General features: G+C 48.0%; 1 protein-coding gene across 5 annotated transcripts in view; it reads right to left on the reverse strand.

The window, feature by feature from the left end:
* WWC1 (WW and C2 domain containing 1) overlaps positions 1 to 18285 on the reverse strand; it is a 118999-nt gene that overhangs the window by 56469 nt on the left and 44245 nt on the right. For 4 of the 5 annotated variants that reach the window (XM_036312698.1, XM_036312697.1, XM_036312695.1 and 1 more), the window contains exons 2-3: positions 7426 to 7535; positions 533 to 736 (exon numbers count right to left, since the gene is read on the reverse strand). In XM_036312698.1, coding sequence (XP_036168591.1) covers positions 533 to 736; positions 7426 to 7535 — 314 coding nt within the window. Of the gene's footprint in view, positions 1 to 532; positions 809 to 7425; positions 7536 to 18285 lie in introns of all 5 variants that reach the window. The other variant, XM_036312699.1, reaches the window with a different exon arrangement.

Below are 18285 nucleotides of genomic sequence, written 5' to 3' on the forward strand. Positions count from 1 at the left end.
GGGCGTGCAGGAGACAGCGGATGAATGTTTCTCTGTCATCAATATTTTTCTCTATCTCTCCATCTTTCAAATCAATAAAAACATATATATTTTTTTAAATGTGGTAAAATATATATTTAACGTAAAATTTACCACTTTAACCACCTTTAAGTGTACATTCATATTGTCCAAGCATCACCACCATCCATCTCCAGAACTTTTTCATCTTCCCAGTCTTAAACTCCAGAGCCATTAAATACTAACTCTCCATCTATCACTAACTCCATCTATCCAGCCACTGAAGGGTTGTAAACAAGGAGATAATGTAACCTGGTTGGCATTCTGAGATGATGACGAATGAAAGAAAATGCAAGGAAAATGGCAAATGAATCACGGCAGGGCATAGGAAGAGATGGTTTGCACAAGGAGTGGAGAAAGAGGAAAGTGGGCAGATCTGAAAGGCAGTACAGGCAGGACTTGGGGCAGCCATTCCCTCCCCCTTTGTGGTGGTGGAGGGGGGGCCCTGGTGGTGGTGGTGATGGTGGGTACTCACAGCTGACCTGGGAGCCCAGCTTGTGCTCCCAGACGGCATGCAGCTGCTGATACTCCTGCTGTGCAAGCTCCAGACGCTGCCGCTTCACCTGGTAGATCTCCTTCTGCGCACTCAGGGCCTCCTGGGCCACCACCAGGTAATCCTTCAGCATGTGCTCCTGCTCCCGCCGCCATTGCACCCGGGGGTCCTCGATCTGAGTGGTTTCTGGAACAGACCCCAGAGACTCTAGGTCAGCACCTCACAAGTATCTGTTGGGTTGGTGGCCTGCGGCATCCACTACCAGAAAACAAGAAGCATAATGAAGAGCAAACCACAATAAATGTGAACGGGTTAAACTTACTTACCTGTTATACAACAAAGGCTCTTCACTTTGAAGCAAACAAACACAAAATAAACCAGGATCAATTTCCAAACCCCAAGTCAATCTGTCTGAGTATAGCTAGGAGAAAGACCAGAATTGAGTTCTAATCTAGACAGAGGCTCAAGGACATGATAGATGCTTAAGGTCATCTGTTTTGGTAAAGAGCAAAGTAAAGCAAAATAAATAATACTTCAGAGGATATGAAGAAATAGGAACCCCCATACTCTACTAGAAATGTAACTTAGAAGAGCCTTAACTAGAGGGCTATCTGACCATGTACATTAAGAGCCTTAAAATGTTAACCCTTTGACCAATAATTCCCCTTATAATAACTCATAATAATAATATAAGAAATTAAAGCACAGATGCTTTTGTACAAAACCATGATAATATCAAAAATAAACAACGAGCACTTGGTTGAGATTTATTCTATACCAAGCACTATCCTAATTACTTTATATCTATTTACTGGTTCAATCCTTACACTACCTCTATAAAGGGTATTCTACTACTGCCCCCTTATATAAAAGAGAAAACAGAGAGAGGTTAAGTAACTTGCTCAAGGTCAAACAGAAAATATATGCTCAAATAAGTATGTTATATTTACATGATACACTAATACAGCCATTAAAAAAAGGTCTTTGAAAAAAATTAATAAAATGGAAAGGTGCTTATGACATAAAGGTGAGTGACAATACAGTGTACAAACTTCATAAATAATTCTATGTTTATCAAAATAAATATGGACATTTTCCAAAATATTAAGAGGACACTTAGCAAATTATCAATAGTGATTTCATTTATTTTTTTAATTATGTGTACAATAAATATGTACAGTGGCAATTTGACTAAAAGCCATTAATTAAAAAATAAAAAGGGATAGCTGGCAGCTGAAGAGATGTAGAAGAGGTCAAAGCAATGTCAAAGAGCCAATGCCCATTGACAATCTACTCCTCCATCATTTCCCAGTTGGGGGCTGGAGTCAGGGGTGACTGACACACCAGAAATTCTATAACCATGGCCAGGTGGTGAACCCAGCCTGCAGACCGGTTTTACTTCACCCAAAGAACTCTATTACTTTTCAAAGGAACCTTGGCCTGTCAGGATCAGGCTGAAAATTATTTTTAAAGTTTGTAACTTTTTAAAATTTGTATTTTTTGGAAATATACTACAAAATAAAACAAAGGAAATGTTAACCCTTTGATCAATAATTCCCTCAATTGCAAATTTATAAAATAAGAAGTGAGAGTTCCCGTCTCTCTAATCCTACTCCCCAGAGGTAACTGCTGTTAAGAGCTCACACACTTGCAGATATTGTCCCCTACTTATCTACAAATTTGTTTTTATTTATGTGTATATATATATATACAAACTTATTTGTTTTTTTGTTTAAATATTTTTTTCTTGATTTCAGAGAAGAAGGGAGAGGGAGAAATATCAAAGATGAGAGAGAATGCCTCCTGCACGCCCCTACTGGGGATCCCATAACCGGGCATGTGCCCTTGACCCGAATGGAACCCAGGGCCCTTCAATCCGCAGGCCAACGCTCTATCCACTCAGCCGAACCAGCTGGGGCCATAAACTTATTTTTAATGCAATGTGGTCCTGCATCATATATATTGGTCTACAAGCTTTTCACCTTTCCTAGTAAGTGTATAAAGATTAACCTCAATTTTTAATAATTTTTTTAGTTGTATTACTACTTATATTTTTCACTTACCTCAACTGTTTAAAGGACAGCACAGTATTCCATGGTATGGTATTAGGTTTCTTTACAGTAGGGTACTAGTGGTTCCCCAGACCACTCATGGGAAACTTCTGAATTGTTCTCAATTCTTTTGCTACCACAGTCAATGCTGCAGTGAGGATTCTTAACAAACACACTTCTGTGAACTTGTCTATTAATTGTGTAGGATAGAGTTCCTAAAAGAGGAACTACTGGCTCAGAGAATAAACACATTTACAATAGGAATAGTACCAAATTAGCTTCAAAAGATTGCACCAATTTTTATTCTCACAAAAAGCCCATGAGAGTGCCTTCCCCCCACCTCCAACTCTCAGCAAAATTACTGGGGGGAAAAAAAAAGAAGTTGAGCAGGCTGGAGGGGGTCAATGGGGGAAAAGGGGGATATATGTAATACTTGCAAGAATAAATTATTATTTAAAAAAAAGTTGGTGCTTCATCCAGTAATTCTGAGTCCCGGCAGCATATGAGAATCAGCCAAGGAGCTCAAAAAACAGAATCAAAGCCTCAGCCCTGTCCCAGGACACCTGCAGCAGGTCCTCGAATAATGTCTTTTCGTCCACTGTCATTTCACATAATGCTGAAGAGCGGCCCTAGGAACTTAACTCCTGTATATCATTAGCCTACGATAAAATTGGTTTCGTTACACATATATTGCTTCGCAGAACACATGATGTGATCGCCAATCAAAACCCTCTAACCGTGATGAATGTAAATGGGAATACTAACATATGAAATAATGAGAATAGGTTGTTCTTTTGTTAATCCTCACCAGAGGATATTTTTTCCCCAATGATTTTTAGAGAGTGAAAGGGAAGGGGAGAGACAGAGAAACACTGATGTCAGCGAGACAGGTCAATTGGTTGCCTCCCAGACGCGCCCTGACCAGGGCCGGGAACCGGGCCTGTGACCGAGGTACATGCCCTTGACTGGAATGGAACCCAGGACCCTTCAGTCCGAGGGCTGACGCTCTATCTACTGAGCCAAACCAGCTAGGGTGAGAATGGGTGATAATTTGGAAAGAACTGTCTATATGTGCTGTTTCTAGTCCCTCTCCTCCATTTTCTTCCCAGACTCACAACTTTTGCCCCCCAGTCTTTATCCAAAGCTGCCCTCCACAGACAGGGTCACCAGTGTCTCTTGGGTTACTAAAGCTAGTGGTCAACTCTGAGGCCTCTTCATCGTTGTCCTGACAGGGCTGACAACCCTCCCCCCCCGCCTTGATACACTTCCTTCCCATGGTGTCCAGACCCTCGGGTTTCCCCCCACCTTTCTGGTCACTCCTCAGAATCACCTGTTTTCCTCTTCTCCGCACCCTCTTACTGTCTGAGGACCCCCTGGCTCATTCCTTGGTCTTCTTCAGTCTTGATATTTCCCTTTGGTAATCTCATCCAGCTTCATGTCTTGAAATACTATCTATAGCCAACAACTCCCGTGCACGTATCTTCAGCCCCGATCTCTTTCCAAGCTCCAGATTCCTACAGCAAGCTGGCCAGCATCATCTCTCAGACGTGTAAGAGGCATGGAAGACTCAACATGCCCCAGAGAACCCTTGTTCCTCCTTCCTAAACCCACTCCTCCTGCAGTTTTCTCCATCCCATTGATGGCAACTCCATGGGGCCAGTTGCTGAGGTCCAATGAGAGTCATTCATTCCTCTTTCTTCCTCATCCCATATGCAATCTATCAGGAAGTCCTGTGGGTTCTGCCTTGAAAATACATCCAGCATCTGGACACTTTTCACCACCTCCACCGCTATGGCTCTGCTCTGGGACACTGTACTCTGTCACTTGGACTGCTGCAATTGTCTCTCACAGGTCTCCCTGCTTCTGTCCTTACCCACAAAGGTCTATTGATAGCACAGCAGCCAGAGTGACCCTTTGAAGACATAGAGCAGAACTTGCCACTCATCTGCTGGAAACTCTCCAATGGCTCCCATCTCACACGGGAGTAAAAGCCAGAAAAGTGTGGCAAATGGACCACAGCCCCATCTATCTCTGGTCTGATGCCCTTCCCCCTTTCCCTCACTCATTCTGCCTCCTTGCCATCCCTAAATGTGACTGCACCTTAGTTCTTGCTCTATGCTCTCTACTTGAAATGCTCCCTCACTCCTTTAAGTCTTAGCTCACTTCTCATTTTCTCAACAAGTCCTTCCCTGTCCTTGCCCCGTCATCCTCAAACACACCCAGTCCATTAGCCCCACGCTCTGCTTTCTTTTTCCCATAATGCTGATAATTGTCTAGTACACTACCTAATCTGCTTATTTATTCTGTTTATTTTCTCTTTTGCCGAAATGAAAGCTCTATAAGGGCAAGGATCATTGCCAGGGACTCTTATGTGTCTCAAGCTCCCAGGACAGAGCCTGGAACATTGCAGGTGGTAGGTGAATACTTGCTGAATGAATGTATGTCGGGTGGTGGATGTAATTTGTTGTTTAATTCTAATGTGTCTGTAACTCTTAAGAGAGCAATTTCAGTCAATGAACTCCAAGTCCAAGACTCTGAATGCTTGGGCCTTGATGGTCATATTCATGCCATTGGCATCACCGGCTCCATCTACAGAGGTGGTGCCCTCTATCCAATGAGAGCACCTTCACACCAAAAGGAAACCAGTAGCCTGATAGTTGGTAAAACTACCATAGAGAATTCTCCCTATTCTGGCCCCTAGGTACTCCCATCCCCCCATACACCCACCTCATTTCTGCCATCATCCCCTCAAGAACAAACTCTGCCACGGCCTGCTACTCCTTCCTTCCTTCCTTTTTCCAACGTCTCCCAGAAGCACCTTAAAATCCCACTCCTGCCATCAGATTTTAATGAGGGGGATGCACTCAGCAATTAGAAACAGGAAAGGCCTGATGAGGGCTCCTGCGCATCAGTGTTTAACCCAGCACGCCACGCAGCCCTCCCAGCATTAACCTCATTCCCCATGCACACCCAATTAGGCATATTTACTTCTCATTATCCAGTATGCAATCATGAGCGCTAATAAAGAGCTCTGCTACCCCCAACAATGCAATTAATGTCATTAGCTGTCTCTTAGAAACTCTCCTACACTCGGTGCCAGGAGCGGTCCGCTCATCCATCCTTTAGTCACGCACTCGGGCATGTGTGCCCTTTTCTGCTCACTACGTGCCTTATCTAGGAGAACCTGCAACACTAGGTAAGTGGCTATGCTACAGAGTGATGAGGGGCACGACAAAGGTATGGCCAGGTGCTACTGAAACCCAGAGGAAGTGGATGGACAAGCACCCCTCTGTTCCCCAGCAGCAGTTCAAATCCCAGCTCTGCCATGTTTTAGCTCTGAGCATTCAGCGAAGGATTACTACCTCTAAGTCCCAATTTTAAGATGGGGATAATCATCCTAACACCCCACAGGGTAGTTGGGAGGATTAAATGGGATGCTGCCTAGCTAGTGCCTTGCCCAGCATTGGCACAGAGTGTATGCTCAGTACATGGGCTAGAATTTGCTGCCCTATTCTCAACCTTCAAGCTTTGCCAGGCATGTCCCACTTCATTCCATTCTCCTTTTGCTTGAAAGGATCAAGGAAATTCTCCAACTCGCAAGGTTGAGAGTGAGCCAGAAAATCCTCTTTCCTCACATGAATAAATGGGGCTGCAAATTTCAGAAGGCAGGAATACTCCTGGCCACGAAGGTGCACAATGGATAAAGCCCAAGCACACTCGATTCTCCTGGCTCAGGGACTACAACCGGGGCTCCTCCACCTGTCAGACAGCATGCTTGTCCCTTTCTCAGCCTATTCCTCCATCACAGTCCCAGAGACAAAGGCCAGGAATCTTCATCTGCATCAGGATGCCAGGATCACAGACAGGAAGTGAGGGTGGGCTGATTCATATGATGGGCTAGAGACCACACACTCACACCACGCCCCTAGGGACACCTATGTGTGCACGCTACTGGGGGCTGGTTGGGGCTCTGGCTGCTCCAAAATGATCTGGCAATGATACATCTACCTTTATGAGGAAAAGAAGGTCTGTATGCACATATGCTGATATATGTAAAAAAGGACCTATCTATAATAATAAAAGCATAATATGCTAATTAGACCAGACGTCCTTCTGGACGACCTTCTGGATGAAGCTGAGGCTGCGAGGGAAGCCTGGGTCCCTGGTGCCTGCCGGCAGCCAGAGGGAAGCCCAGGTCCCGGGTGCTAGAGGGAAGTCGGTGCTGGCAGCTGGGGGAAGGAAGGCCTACTCTTGCACCAATTTCGTTCATCGGGCCTCTAGCATATGTATACACATAAACACACAATTGGGAAATTTCTGGAAAGATACACACAAAATTGTTAGCAGTGGTTGCCTCTGTAGAATTGAGGAGATGAGTTATGAGAAGGGGAGTTTCAGATTCTACTTAAAACCCTTCTAAACTGTTATTTTATATGAGCATACATTATCTATCTATACCTACGCTGACATCTCTACCTAACTGTACATAAAACAAAATACAGCTCAGTGGTTGGGCATCAACCTGTGAACCAGGAAGTCATGGTTCAATTCCCAGTCAGGGCACATGCCTGGGTTGCAGGCTTGATCCCCGGTCATGCAGGAGGCAGCCAATCAATGACTCTCTTTCATCATTGATGTTTTTATCTCTCTCTCCCTCTCCTTTCCTCTCTTAAATCAATAAAGATATATTTTTTAGAAAGAAGAAAAAAAAAAACCCACAAAATACAATTTGGCTTCAAGAGCCTCTTCCAGACTTAGGAGGTGAGCGTGGAGGTAGAAGATAAAGGAGAGGGGAGGAGGAAGGGAGGATGGCCAGGAACTTACTGGTGTTGTGGTCTATGAAGTAATCTCCAACCTGTGGGTCATACGCCTCTTCCCATCCTAGAGGCAGCTCATCGCTAATGCAGTCGGCGAAGGTGAGCGGTTTGGTGTACCTGGGGAGGAAGAGGAGAAAGACTCCATCAGCCTACGTTCCCCACAACCCTGCAACTCTTAGCCTCCATGCTACTTGGCGTTGGCCCAACAGATCCCAAAACCTAGCAACGACACCAGACCCGTCCCTGTTGTCCCGGGAAGGTGAACACGTGGAACGAGCTAGGGAATCTGTGTCCCAGCTCCAACTTGGTCACTAACTAGGGAGACATATGAGCAGGTCACCTTCCTTCTCTGGGCCTCCAGTTCTGCACCTCGACCCGAAGGGTTTGCAGGAAAGGGCTCGAAGGTCAAGGCTTGCTTTTGGAATTGGGCTCCAGCCCTCTCTGGCTTCTCCACCTGCAACTCCCTCGCCCGTCCCACCCCCAGTCTTCCTCCCAGCTCTATGGCACGGTGTCATGCCCACTTCCCCTCTGGAAACCTGACTTACTGCAGCATCTAGAATAGCAGATGCCCCCGCCCTGTGAGTTTGGCCAAGAGCCGTATTTCTTGCCTCCTGAGCTGGTTCCCAAATGCCTGTACCCACTGCTGTCCTTTCCGAGACAATCCAGACCCAACTGATCTTTTAACAATAACCACCCACTAAGTCCCCGTTCTGCCAAGAGTGAAGTGGCAGTAATCACTCGGTCTTGTGGCTAAGTCAGACAGACATGCAACTCACCCAACTAAAGGAACAAAGACACCACAAACTGCCAGTCAAGTATTACAGCCAGAGTGCCAGGAATCTAGACATACCCGTCCGCCTGAGTGGCCTCTCCAGACAGCTCCTGGGTTTCTAGAGTTGCTGCCTCTACCTAAAATACATATTCCCATCTCCTCCCTCTCCTGTCTGCTCCCAACCCACTCCCAGTTCTAGACTCCCAGAGACTGCTTCACCGGTCTTTCTGCAGACTGGCAAACCGAGGTCCAATGGGACTGGAAGAAAGACGACTGCAATGAGGTCTACGACCCTGATCAAGAACTTCCTTCCAAGCCCTGGCTGGGGTGGCTCAGTTGGTTGAGCCTTGTCCCATGCACCAAAAAGGCGCAGGTTTGATTCGGGACACATGCCTGAGATGCAGGTTTGATACCCAGTAGGGGGCATGCGGGAGGCAGCCAATTGATGTTTCTCTGTCACACTGATGATTCTCTCTCTCTAAAATCAATAAAAACTTTGTGGTTTTTGTTGTTGTTTTTTAAAGAACTTCCCTTCAAGCCGAAGGAACCCACCCTCTCTCTTATCCTGTGCAATCTCCTTCCAAATCAAACTTGAAGCAAAATACCTGGGGGAAAGAAAGACTGAAGGGCCCCTGGTGGAGAGACCTGGTGCATTTATGAGCTCTGCATATCCACGCTCTGGTAGGCTGTACAAAGACCGATTGACTGAATTCCTGGCACTCTGGCTCAAAAGTTCTGTTAGTTGGAAATTTACTGCTCCATTGTAGGAGACAATGAGGATGAGGTATATATGATATGCAATAGGCTAATCACCACTAAATGAGGGTTCAATAAGCGTGATTTCCATTAGCTGTGTGAGTCTGGCAACTTAACCTCTCTGAGAGACTCAGTATATTCATCTGTGAAGTGGGGACAATAATCATTCACCGGGGTGTCGGTTGGCTTAAATAAGGCCATGCTCATAAGCACATTTAGCACAGATCCCGCTACAAATGAGTGCACAACAAAACATTAGTTACTATTACCCCCATTTCCCACACAGGGAAACTGAGGCTAAGAAAGACTAAATAATATTCTCAGTGTCAAAGACCAAGCTGGGATTTTAAGAAAGGCAATGTGTCGCCACAGCCGCTGCGGTGAGCTAAAAGGTCCTCTTGAAAGCTGACATCTTCAATGCATCTCCTGAGCCCCTAGGCAAATCACGCAGGTGATGGATGGGGCCTTTCTTCAGCTAAGAATGCTCTTCGCTCGCTAGTTCCAGGGACACCTGTGCCGGTCTGGGTAAAGTTCCTGCGAGGCTGCCTGCAGCCCACCCAATACTCTGCTCAGATTTCAGAAACAGAAGGCCGCTTCCAGCGCTATCTCCCCCACTCCAACATCTCTCAGTGTTTGCTCCCCCTTCCTTATGGAGAATGAAGCAATGCCAAAGAGCCAAAGCTCATCCCACGTCATTTCATCCAACAAATCTTTGAAAGGGTCCCCGAAGGAACCCTCCCCCCAGGCGTACGCTGTGAGCTACTCCATCACTGAGGACAGGTAAGCTGTGACGGAACAGGCATGCTCACACCAACCACACTCAGACCTCTCCTTCGGGCTCATTCCTCACCCTGCACTCCCCCAGCCCGGCTGTGGAGATATAAATCTTATTACACAATCAGTTTGCAACCCAGAAAACCAAGAAGCTATGTCCCTTCCCGACCGCTGCCCGGAATATGTGTGAGGATTATCACCTTTCAAAATTCCTCACTGAGGATTGATGAAATAATTTCATCAATGGTGTGCACCTGAGCAAGGGAAGCCCGTGCCCCCCACAATTCGCTCTCAATAAGTATCTGTGGAATGGGTGCATACGATCATGTATATGTAGGAACAAAAAATAACAATGTGTTCTATATTTTGCTAAAATGGAAGGATGCTTTCAATTTGCTAAACGGGAGGGATGCTATGCGAAAGACAACACTGTTGAAAGAGATGATATACAGGATACTATTATGTATATTTTGCCCGGAAAAGTGTGTGTGAGTGTGTGTGTGTGTGTGTTATGTGTGTAGAAGAAAAATTAGGAAGATAGACATTAGAAGGTTATCTCGGTACAGAGATTTCAATGAAATTTAAGTTTCTTATCCTTTTTAAAATTAATTTTTCTGTAATGTTCACTTGCTAATTATAATTAAAATACTTATTCAAGGCTAAATCTAGGCCTAGAAAGCAAATCATATACCACATGTTTCCTCTCTGGAGAGCATCATCACAGCTACATCACAGAGTTCAGCGGTTCTCAACCTGGGGGTCGCACCCCCTTCGGGGGTCGAATGACCCTTTCACAGGGGTCGCCTAAGACCATCGGAAAACACATAATTACATATTGTTTTTGTGATTAATCACTATGCTTTAATTATGTTCAATTTGTAACAATGAAATTGGGGGTCACCACAACATGAGGAACTGTATCAAAGGGTCGCGGCGTTAGGAAGGTTGAGAACCACTGACAGAGTTGGTCAATCCTAGCAGTATAACCTGAAGTACTGCCTGATTCCCAAACCGGGGCTTTGCTAACAAAAATTCACGAGACCCTGTGAGTCTCAGAACAATCTGGAACGCAGCGTCAGCTCCGCCAGAGATACAGAGGACCAAGTGGGACCACAGGGAAGCCTGCAGCAAGCCCAAGGCATGGAGCTCTGGCCCACTTGCACCTTCAGCTTCTACGCCTTCCTAGGAGCATATTCAGCACACGTGGGTAACACACGCTGCTTAATGAAAAGGCAGCTAAGTGTTTCAAAGTCATTGACACAAGTGATTCACTGAGCTCTCTGTGTGTGTGACACGAGGAGCGGGGAGGGGCAGAGTGAAGCATCAACAATGCAATCACTTTTCCAGCAAAACATAACCCACGCACGGACTGTCCCAGCCTCGGCCACTGAGAATTCAGAACTGAAATAATGTTGGCTACAAGCATCACTGTGGCCGACATGTGGATGGAGGAAAGATGCTGAGTCCAACTTGCAGCAAATGCAGACACTGTGCCTAAGAGGGCTAAAAAAAAATAACAATAACAAAGTGAATAAAGAGGACCCAAAGTTAGAAGGGGAGGGCAGGAGGAGAAAGGACAGCTTTGGTTTGATATTCAGGGTTCCCTTCAAAGGGATCATGGGGGAAGCCAGGGGGCTGATATCCGGCCGCCCAGAGCTCTTCCATGGGAAAGAGAAAAGCTTCCATTGGGAGACTATGCAACTAACAAGAAACCTGGACAGCGAGAACCTCTCAGGAACAAATGCCAAGAGGGAGATGAATTATTCAGTGTGCAGAGACGTGCCGTTCAGACAGGATGAAGAGAAGCGATTTTAGCTGCACGGGGATTTAAACACACATACGTATACACACGTGCATGTGCGCACGTGCACACACACACACACACACACACACACACACACATACACCCCTTCCTGCCAGGGAGGAACTGTTTAAACCAGTGCCCCCTGGGAAACTGCGGGTATTTCTCTGGTTTGTAATGTTTCCCTTTGGGCAAGCGCCAAGAATGTGAGCTGGGAAGAGATGTCAGCTTTCAGATGTGGCCAGGATGTTTCACAACAGGCCCTCCTGGAAAAGGGGCCCGGAAGCGTCGCCTCGGATACAGGTAGGTCCCGCCAGATCACCCTACACCGGGCACACGGGCACACCTGTCCCGCTCCCAGCTCCATGGGCTGTGGGAGAGGGCTCGGGAGCAGGCTGCCATGGCGGGTGGGCAGGCATTCGGCATTCAGACAGTGTGTCTTTTCTCAGGAGGCAGCTCAGAGGAGAAGCGGGAAGGCGTCTGCCAAGTCTAACACTGGGTGGTGATTCTCTGGGGCCTGAGGAACGCAGAACGTATCTTTCATGTTTCTGGTGCTTCCCGAGCGATCCCAACACTTCCCACAGTAACCTCTTTATCGCGTCCAGCAGGATGCTGGCCCGACCCCCGCGCTCTCCAGGGGCCCGCTGGGAGGGACAACTTTCTAAAGGGCCCTCCAGACTCCACGCCAAGAACTGTCCAAACGTTCAGCCGAACCTCTCCCGCCGGTTCTTCCGGTCCAGGGGTGTTTCACACGTGTAGTTCCCATACCTCAGATTTCACACCCATCACGTGCCTTTGCCTCCCATAGAATCATTTCCGGGGAGCCCCTTCACCTTCCACACCTTGGAGACTGGAGTGGGCTCTCCTTCCTTCCTTCCCTTAACTCAGTTCTGTTCAAACACTTTCATTCATTCATTTTAACAAATCTGGGGATGATAAAAGTAACCAACTCCCAAGTTTGCCGGGAGGGCGGAGCACACGACACACAGGTGAACCCCATCAATAAACGCCAGCTGCAGAGTGGACGAGACAGCGCCCGGCCCTCATGCTGCAGCCAGGGAGACACCCCAGCCTGGACGTGAACTGACATGGTCATTTCAGCCAAGCACTGTTAATTCAGAAAAAAGACAACCGGAACCCTAGCCGGTTTGGTTCAGTGGATAGAGCGTCGGCCCGAGAGCTGAAGGGTCCCGGGTTCAATTCTAGTCAAGGGCACGCAGGTACCTCAGTTGCAGGCTTGGTCCCTGGCCCTGGTCCAGGCATGTGCGGGAGGCAACCAATCGATGTGTCTCTCTCACATCGATGTTTCTCTCTGTCTCTCCCTCTCCCTTCCACTCTCTCTAAATCTCAATGAAAAAATATCCTTAGGTGAGGATTAACAAAAACCAAACAAACAAGCAAAAAAAACCAAACCCACAACAGGATCAAGTGTAAAGGGGCAAGTAGCCATGGGAAGCTTCCAGGAGAAGGAGATCTTCAGAGGGAGACCAGATAGACAGTGGGAGCAAAGGGAGCAGCCAGCATGCAGGCTCTGGGGCGGGGCATTACAGATGGCCCATCTCTGTGAGGAGTGATAGGGCAGAGGCGGAGAGGGGCAGAGCTGGGCTTTCAGGGGCCCGGGGCCCCTTGTAAGGACTTTGAGCACCACCCCCTTGCCCAGCTGCAGAAAGTGACCTGGAGAACCTCCCTGCCTCACCCTCCCTTCTGCTCTCTTCTTTTCTCCCACATTTCTTTTTATTTTTTTAATATGTTTTTACTAGAGGCACCGGTGGGGTCCCTTGGCCTGGCCTGCGCTCTCTCGCAATCCGGGACTCCCCAGGGGATGTTGGACTGCCAGTTTTGGCCCGATCCCCGCAGGCCAGGCCGAGAGACCCCACGGGTGCACGAATTCGTGCACCGGGCCTCTAGTATGCATATACTAGTAAGATCTTTGGTTAATCTCTTCCCGCCCTCCCCCTTCCCCTCTTCCCTCTGAGATTCATCAGTCTGTTCCATGTTTCCATGCCTGTGCTTTGAGCGTCTGCCCCCTGGTGGTCAGTGCACATCATAGCTACCGATTGAACAGTCGAACAGTCACTTAGGCTTTTATATATATAGATTGATTGATTGATTGATTGAGAGAGAGAGAGAGAGAGAGAGAGAGAGAAAAGAAGAAGAAGAAGAAGGAGGAGGAGGAGGAGAAGGAGGAGGAGGGAGGAGAGGGATAGAGAGAAACATCGATGAGAAAGAAACATCATCAATCAGGTGCCTCCTGCACTCCCTCTGCTGGGGATTGAGCCCGCAACCCGGGCATGTGCCCTGACCAGGAATCGAGCCAGTGACCTCCTGGTTTATGGGTCGATGCTCAACCACTGAGCCACACCAGCTGGGCTCCCCCATTTCACTAATCCTCCAAGCAGCCAGAATTTACTGTATGGCCACAACAGCTCAGTCCTGTGCCAGGCACCACAGGGCCTCAGATGTTTGGATTAGCCTTGTTTCTGCCTTCAGGAGCCTGGGGTCAGGCCAGGGAGTCAAGGCTTGCCCTGAAAGCAGGAAGGTGACAGTATATGCGGCAGTTACCCAACCTGAGACCGTGGATCACAGAAAATCAGCGGATGCAAGGACAGCTAATAAGGTGCTGCATCTGCTGTACAGACTGAAAGGCCAAGGAACGGGGAGAAGAGGGAGACAGAGGCAACGGGGTGTACTCAGGAGAGGCTGGAGAAGAAAGGGAACAGTGATGGATTTCACGGTTAATGGGGAGACAGGGCCGATGCTACCCAGGAGGCTCAGAAAGCAGTGAAACTCGGCTGAATCCCACGCTCCGCCCCTTGCACCACCGTGGGTGGTGTTACGTAACCTGGTTAGGAGGCGTTTCCTTCTCTGTGAAACTGAGAAATCTCAATCTCATAAGGGTGTTGTGGGGATTAAGTGAGATAACCCACATAAAGTGCTGAGCACACGGCCTGGCACGGAAAAGCCCTCAGTAAAATGAGGGAAGTCAACGCAACCTATTGAGCGACTTCTGTGCTCTGTGTACCGTGAGAATCGGGTCACTTTCAGGACTGAGATGTTAGCGATCATCATATTATCACCGTCATCATCATCATTCTTCATCCCAAGAGATACCCAGTGGTGGTTAAAACACACAGGCTGCAGCGTCAGCCCCCTGGGTCCGTGCAGGCTGTCCCTGCCTCGCTCTGTCCCCTGGGGCATGAACCCACCCTGCCTGAATCTGCTTCTTCCTGTGCAAGGGGCTGCTCAGAGTGACCACCTGGTCCAAATGAGCAGTGCTGAGCCCATGGCTCAACCGACATTAGCTGTTACTGTAAGGTAGGTATTACCTGCCTATTTTCACGACGGGGAAACGGAAGCAAAGTTACTGTCCAGGCACCTAGCCTACAAGCTCTGTGCATCCCCAAAGCCCTTTCCCGGGAAGCTGGTCTCTGACTCTCTCCTTGGAAAATAAACCAGAGAAGATGGGAAATGGCAGCTGGAGGCGACTCGGCTCTCAAAATCTGCTCTCTGAGGGAGGTGGTCACACCAGGAATTTCCAAGTTCTCTGTCTCTGAAAATCTCCCCATTACCTCCCTCCACGGTCAAAACACCTGTCTCAACATTCTGGTTTTTCGACCCCTAGTTCTCCTTGCTTCGCTGATTTGGTTGGGCGGGTTTATCCAGAAACACTCCTGGCCTAGTCACTCCCACTCCTGGAATTCTTTTCTAGGGAAAAGAAGAGGCGGGAGAGAGCTGGAGGGAAGGCTCCAGACTGCTGCTCTCCCAGTCAGTCCCCTTCTCCTCTTCAAACCAGTGGCTCACCTTCATCTGTCCTGCTGAGTTCTTGGGTTCACACACCTCAAACCTGGGCCTGTCCCCTTCCTCCACCGCCTTCCCCATGTCTCGCTGCCTCCAGCTCACTGACACCATGCTGAATCTGGGCTGCTATTCCTCTCCCCGGCTCGCTTACTGGGATTTAAGATTACAGCTCTTGTGAACCAGATCATGGATTCAAGTAGGAATGGCCAACTGACTACAGGAGGGCCAAATTCAGCCTGTAGACACCTTTGTCTACTACAGGGTGGGGCAGGTAGACAGTCCCCCTGCTGTCCAAAGTGTTACTCCTGCCTCTCGTCTTACCAAGGTTCAGCACTGAGTGGCCGTTACCTGAGGGCCCTGGAGCCAGACTCCCTGGGTTTGAATCCAGGCTCTGTCACTTTCCAGCTGTGTGACCTTGGAGAAGATAGTTAAACTCTCTGTAGCTCAGTTTTCACATGTGCAAACATAGAAAAAAAAACCCACCAAAACATTTATTGAGCATTCACTATGTGCCAGGAACTAATCCAAGCAGTTTACAGACGTTAACTCACTTGGCCCTCATAACACACCTTCCAGGTAGGCACCATTCAGACCTATCTCACAGTGTCCTTTGACGATCAAATGAGATAATTCCTGAAACAATACTTTGCTACGTGATGTGAATGCAATAAATGTGAGCCAATTCATTATCATCTTTTTCACTGCTATCCAAATGAGGCCCCTGATGCAGGAGCATTAAAGAATGTTAGAAGTGAACCCTGGCCAGGTGGCTCAGTTAATTGGAGCATCGTCCCATACACCAAAAGGTTGCGGGTTCAATTCCCGGTCAGGGCACAAACCTAGGGCGCGGGTTCAATCTCCAGTCAGAGCATGCACGGGAGGCAACTGATCAATGTTTCTCTCTCACATCGATGTTTCTCTCTCTAAAATCAATAAAATAAAATAATATAAAAAGCATATCCTCGCCCAGCTGGTGTGACTCCATGGTTGAGCGTTGATCTATGAACCAGGAGGTTACGGTTTGATTCTGGTCAGGGCACGTGCCTGGGTTTCAGGCTCGATCCCCAGTGTGGGCGTGCAGGAGGCAGCCATCAATGATTCTCTCTCATCACTGATATTTCTATCTCTCTCTCCCTCTCCCTTCCTCTTTGAAATCAATAACAATACTTAAAAACAGAAACAACACATATCCTTGGGTGAGGATTAAGACTCTAATCCCTTTGTTTCATTGGTGAGAAAACTGAGGCACAGAGATAAAAACCTGTCCAGGGCCACCCAGGGGCAGTGGCAGGGCTGAGGCTAAAACCTGGGGACCAGCCCCAGACCTGCACCTCACGCATGACACCAAGAGACCAAGTCAGCCTGGGGCTGGGTTAGGATCCATCTGAAAGGCGGTGAGTATCTGAACAGCCTCCGAGAGATAGTTACTGCTAGCCTTTTCTGGGTTACACGAGTTATAAAATAGCTATAACCTCATTAGACTGGAAGAATAATTATCACTGAACCCATAGGAAACTATGAAGCTCCCATTCATGCAGAGAAAATGCTGGGAGATAGACCCTTCATTATGCTCACTGGAGGGTAATTTCCTGAAAGTCCAAGAGAAGAATCGAGCGAGTACCTGGTCTACATGGTTGCCCCTCATTCGGCTCCACCCCAGCTCCTCAATCCCAAATTGGGAGTTAGGTTACAGAAGTTCTGTGCCCAGCCCTGGCGGGTACTGCTCAATGGTTGGAGCGTTGGCCCACGCAGTGAAGGATCACAGGTTGGATTCCTGGTCAAGAGCACATACCTGGGTTGCAGGTTCAATCTCCGGCCCCAACAGGGCGCATGTGGAAGGCAACCAATTGATCTGTCTCTCTCACATCAATCTCTCTCTCTCTCTCCCCACCCCCTCTCCCTCCCTCCTTCTTTCCCTCCCTCCCTCTTCCTCCTTTCCTCCCTCATAAATCAATGGAAAAAATATTCTCCAGTGAGGATTAACAAAAAACAAACAAAAATATAGTTCTGTGCTCAATAGAAAGGGCCAAAAGAACCAAATAGGACTCCCAGTTCCCATCCTTCTTAGCTGGGCACATTCCTTCCCCAGCTCTAAGCCTGTGTCCCCACAGGTGTAGAGCAGGCAGGGAAATCTGCCTCGCGGGTTCTCACAGGATTCAAAGCACTGGTACCTGGGAGTGACTCAGCACAGCACTTGCCACATACCCTGGGCAGGCAGGCATGCAGAGCTCCTCCTTTTGGGATTTAGGAGCCTGAGGGCACTCAACCCTCAGCTTCATGGGGTCCAGTCCCATGATCTGGGTTTCCAAGAGTCTTCCCAGGGGCTGGGCTGTCTGGGAGCATCCAGCACTAAGAGCAAAAGTTGCAGCACACCCTTGCCTGGAATTTGGCCATTTCTCTGTTTCTTGAGCTCCGACTCTTACCCCAGGCATGCAGCCTGAGGAGCTGTTCCTGCTAGAAATGGAATTGGCTGCGGAGGTGTCTCCAGAATCCTGCCTCACCTCGCGCCCCTTCCATGGCAGCACAGGCTATACGGAGCACTGGGAGGGGATTGACAGGGTCTGGATTTGAATCCTGCCACCAGATCAGCCACACTCTTGGGCAGGGCATGTACCCTCTCTGGGCTTCCCATCTGGAATATAAGGTCTCTGGGGCTCCCTTGCAGAGTTCGCCTTCTGAAGTCTACTATCTGGCCTGCGTGTCCCATAGGGGCATTGTGAGATTGCAAAGAAATAATAATTAAGACGTCTTTCACTGATGGCCAATTAAGTACTAGGCATTGCACCATCTGCTATATGTAAAAGAAGTCATTCCCAAATACTACCACCCTCATTTAACCAACAAGACAACTGATGCCTAACAGTGATAGTAATAATGATGAATAATAAAAGCTAAACCTCATTGAGTATAAACCAAGTACGTGGCACTATTCAGGGTCCCTTCTGTAGACTCTCTTTCCACCATTC

The sequence above is a fragment of the Myotis myotis genome, unplaced genomic scaffold (genome assembly GCF_014108235.1).
Source record: "Myotis myotis isolate mMyoMyo1 unplaced genomic scaffold, mMyoMyo1.p scaffold_m19_p_6, whole genome shotgun sequence".
In the NCBI taxonomy this organism is placed as follows: domain Eukaryota; kingdom Metazoa; phylum Chordata; class Mammalia; order Chiroptera; family Vespertilionidae; genus Myotis; species Myotis myotis.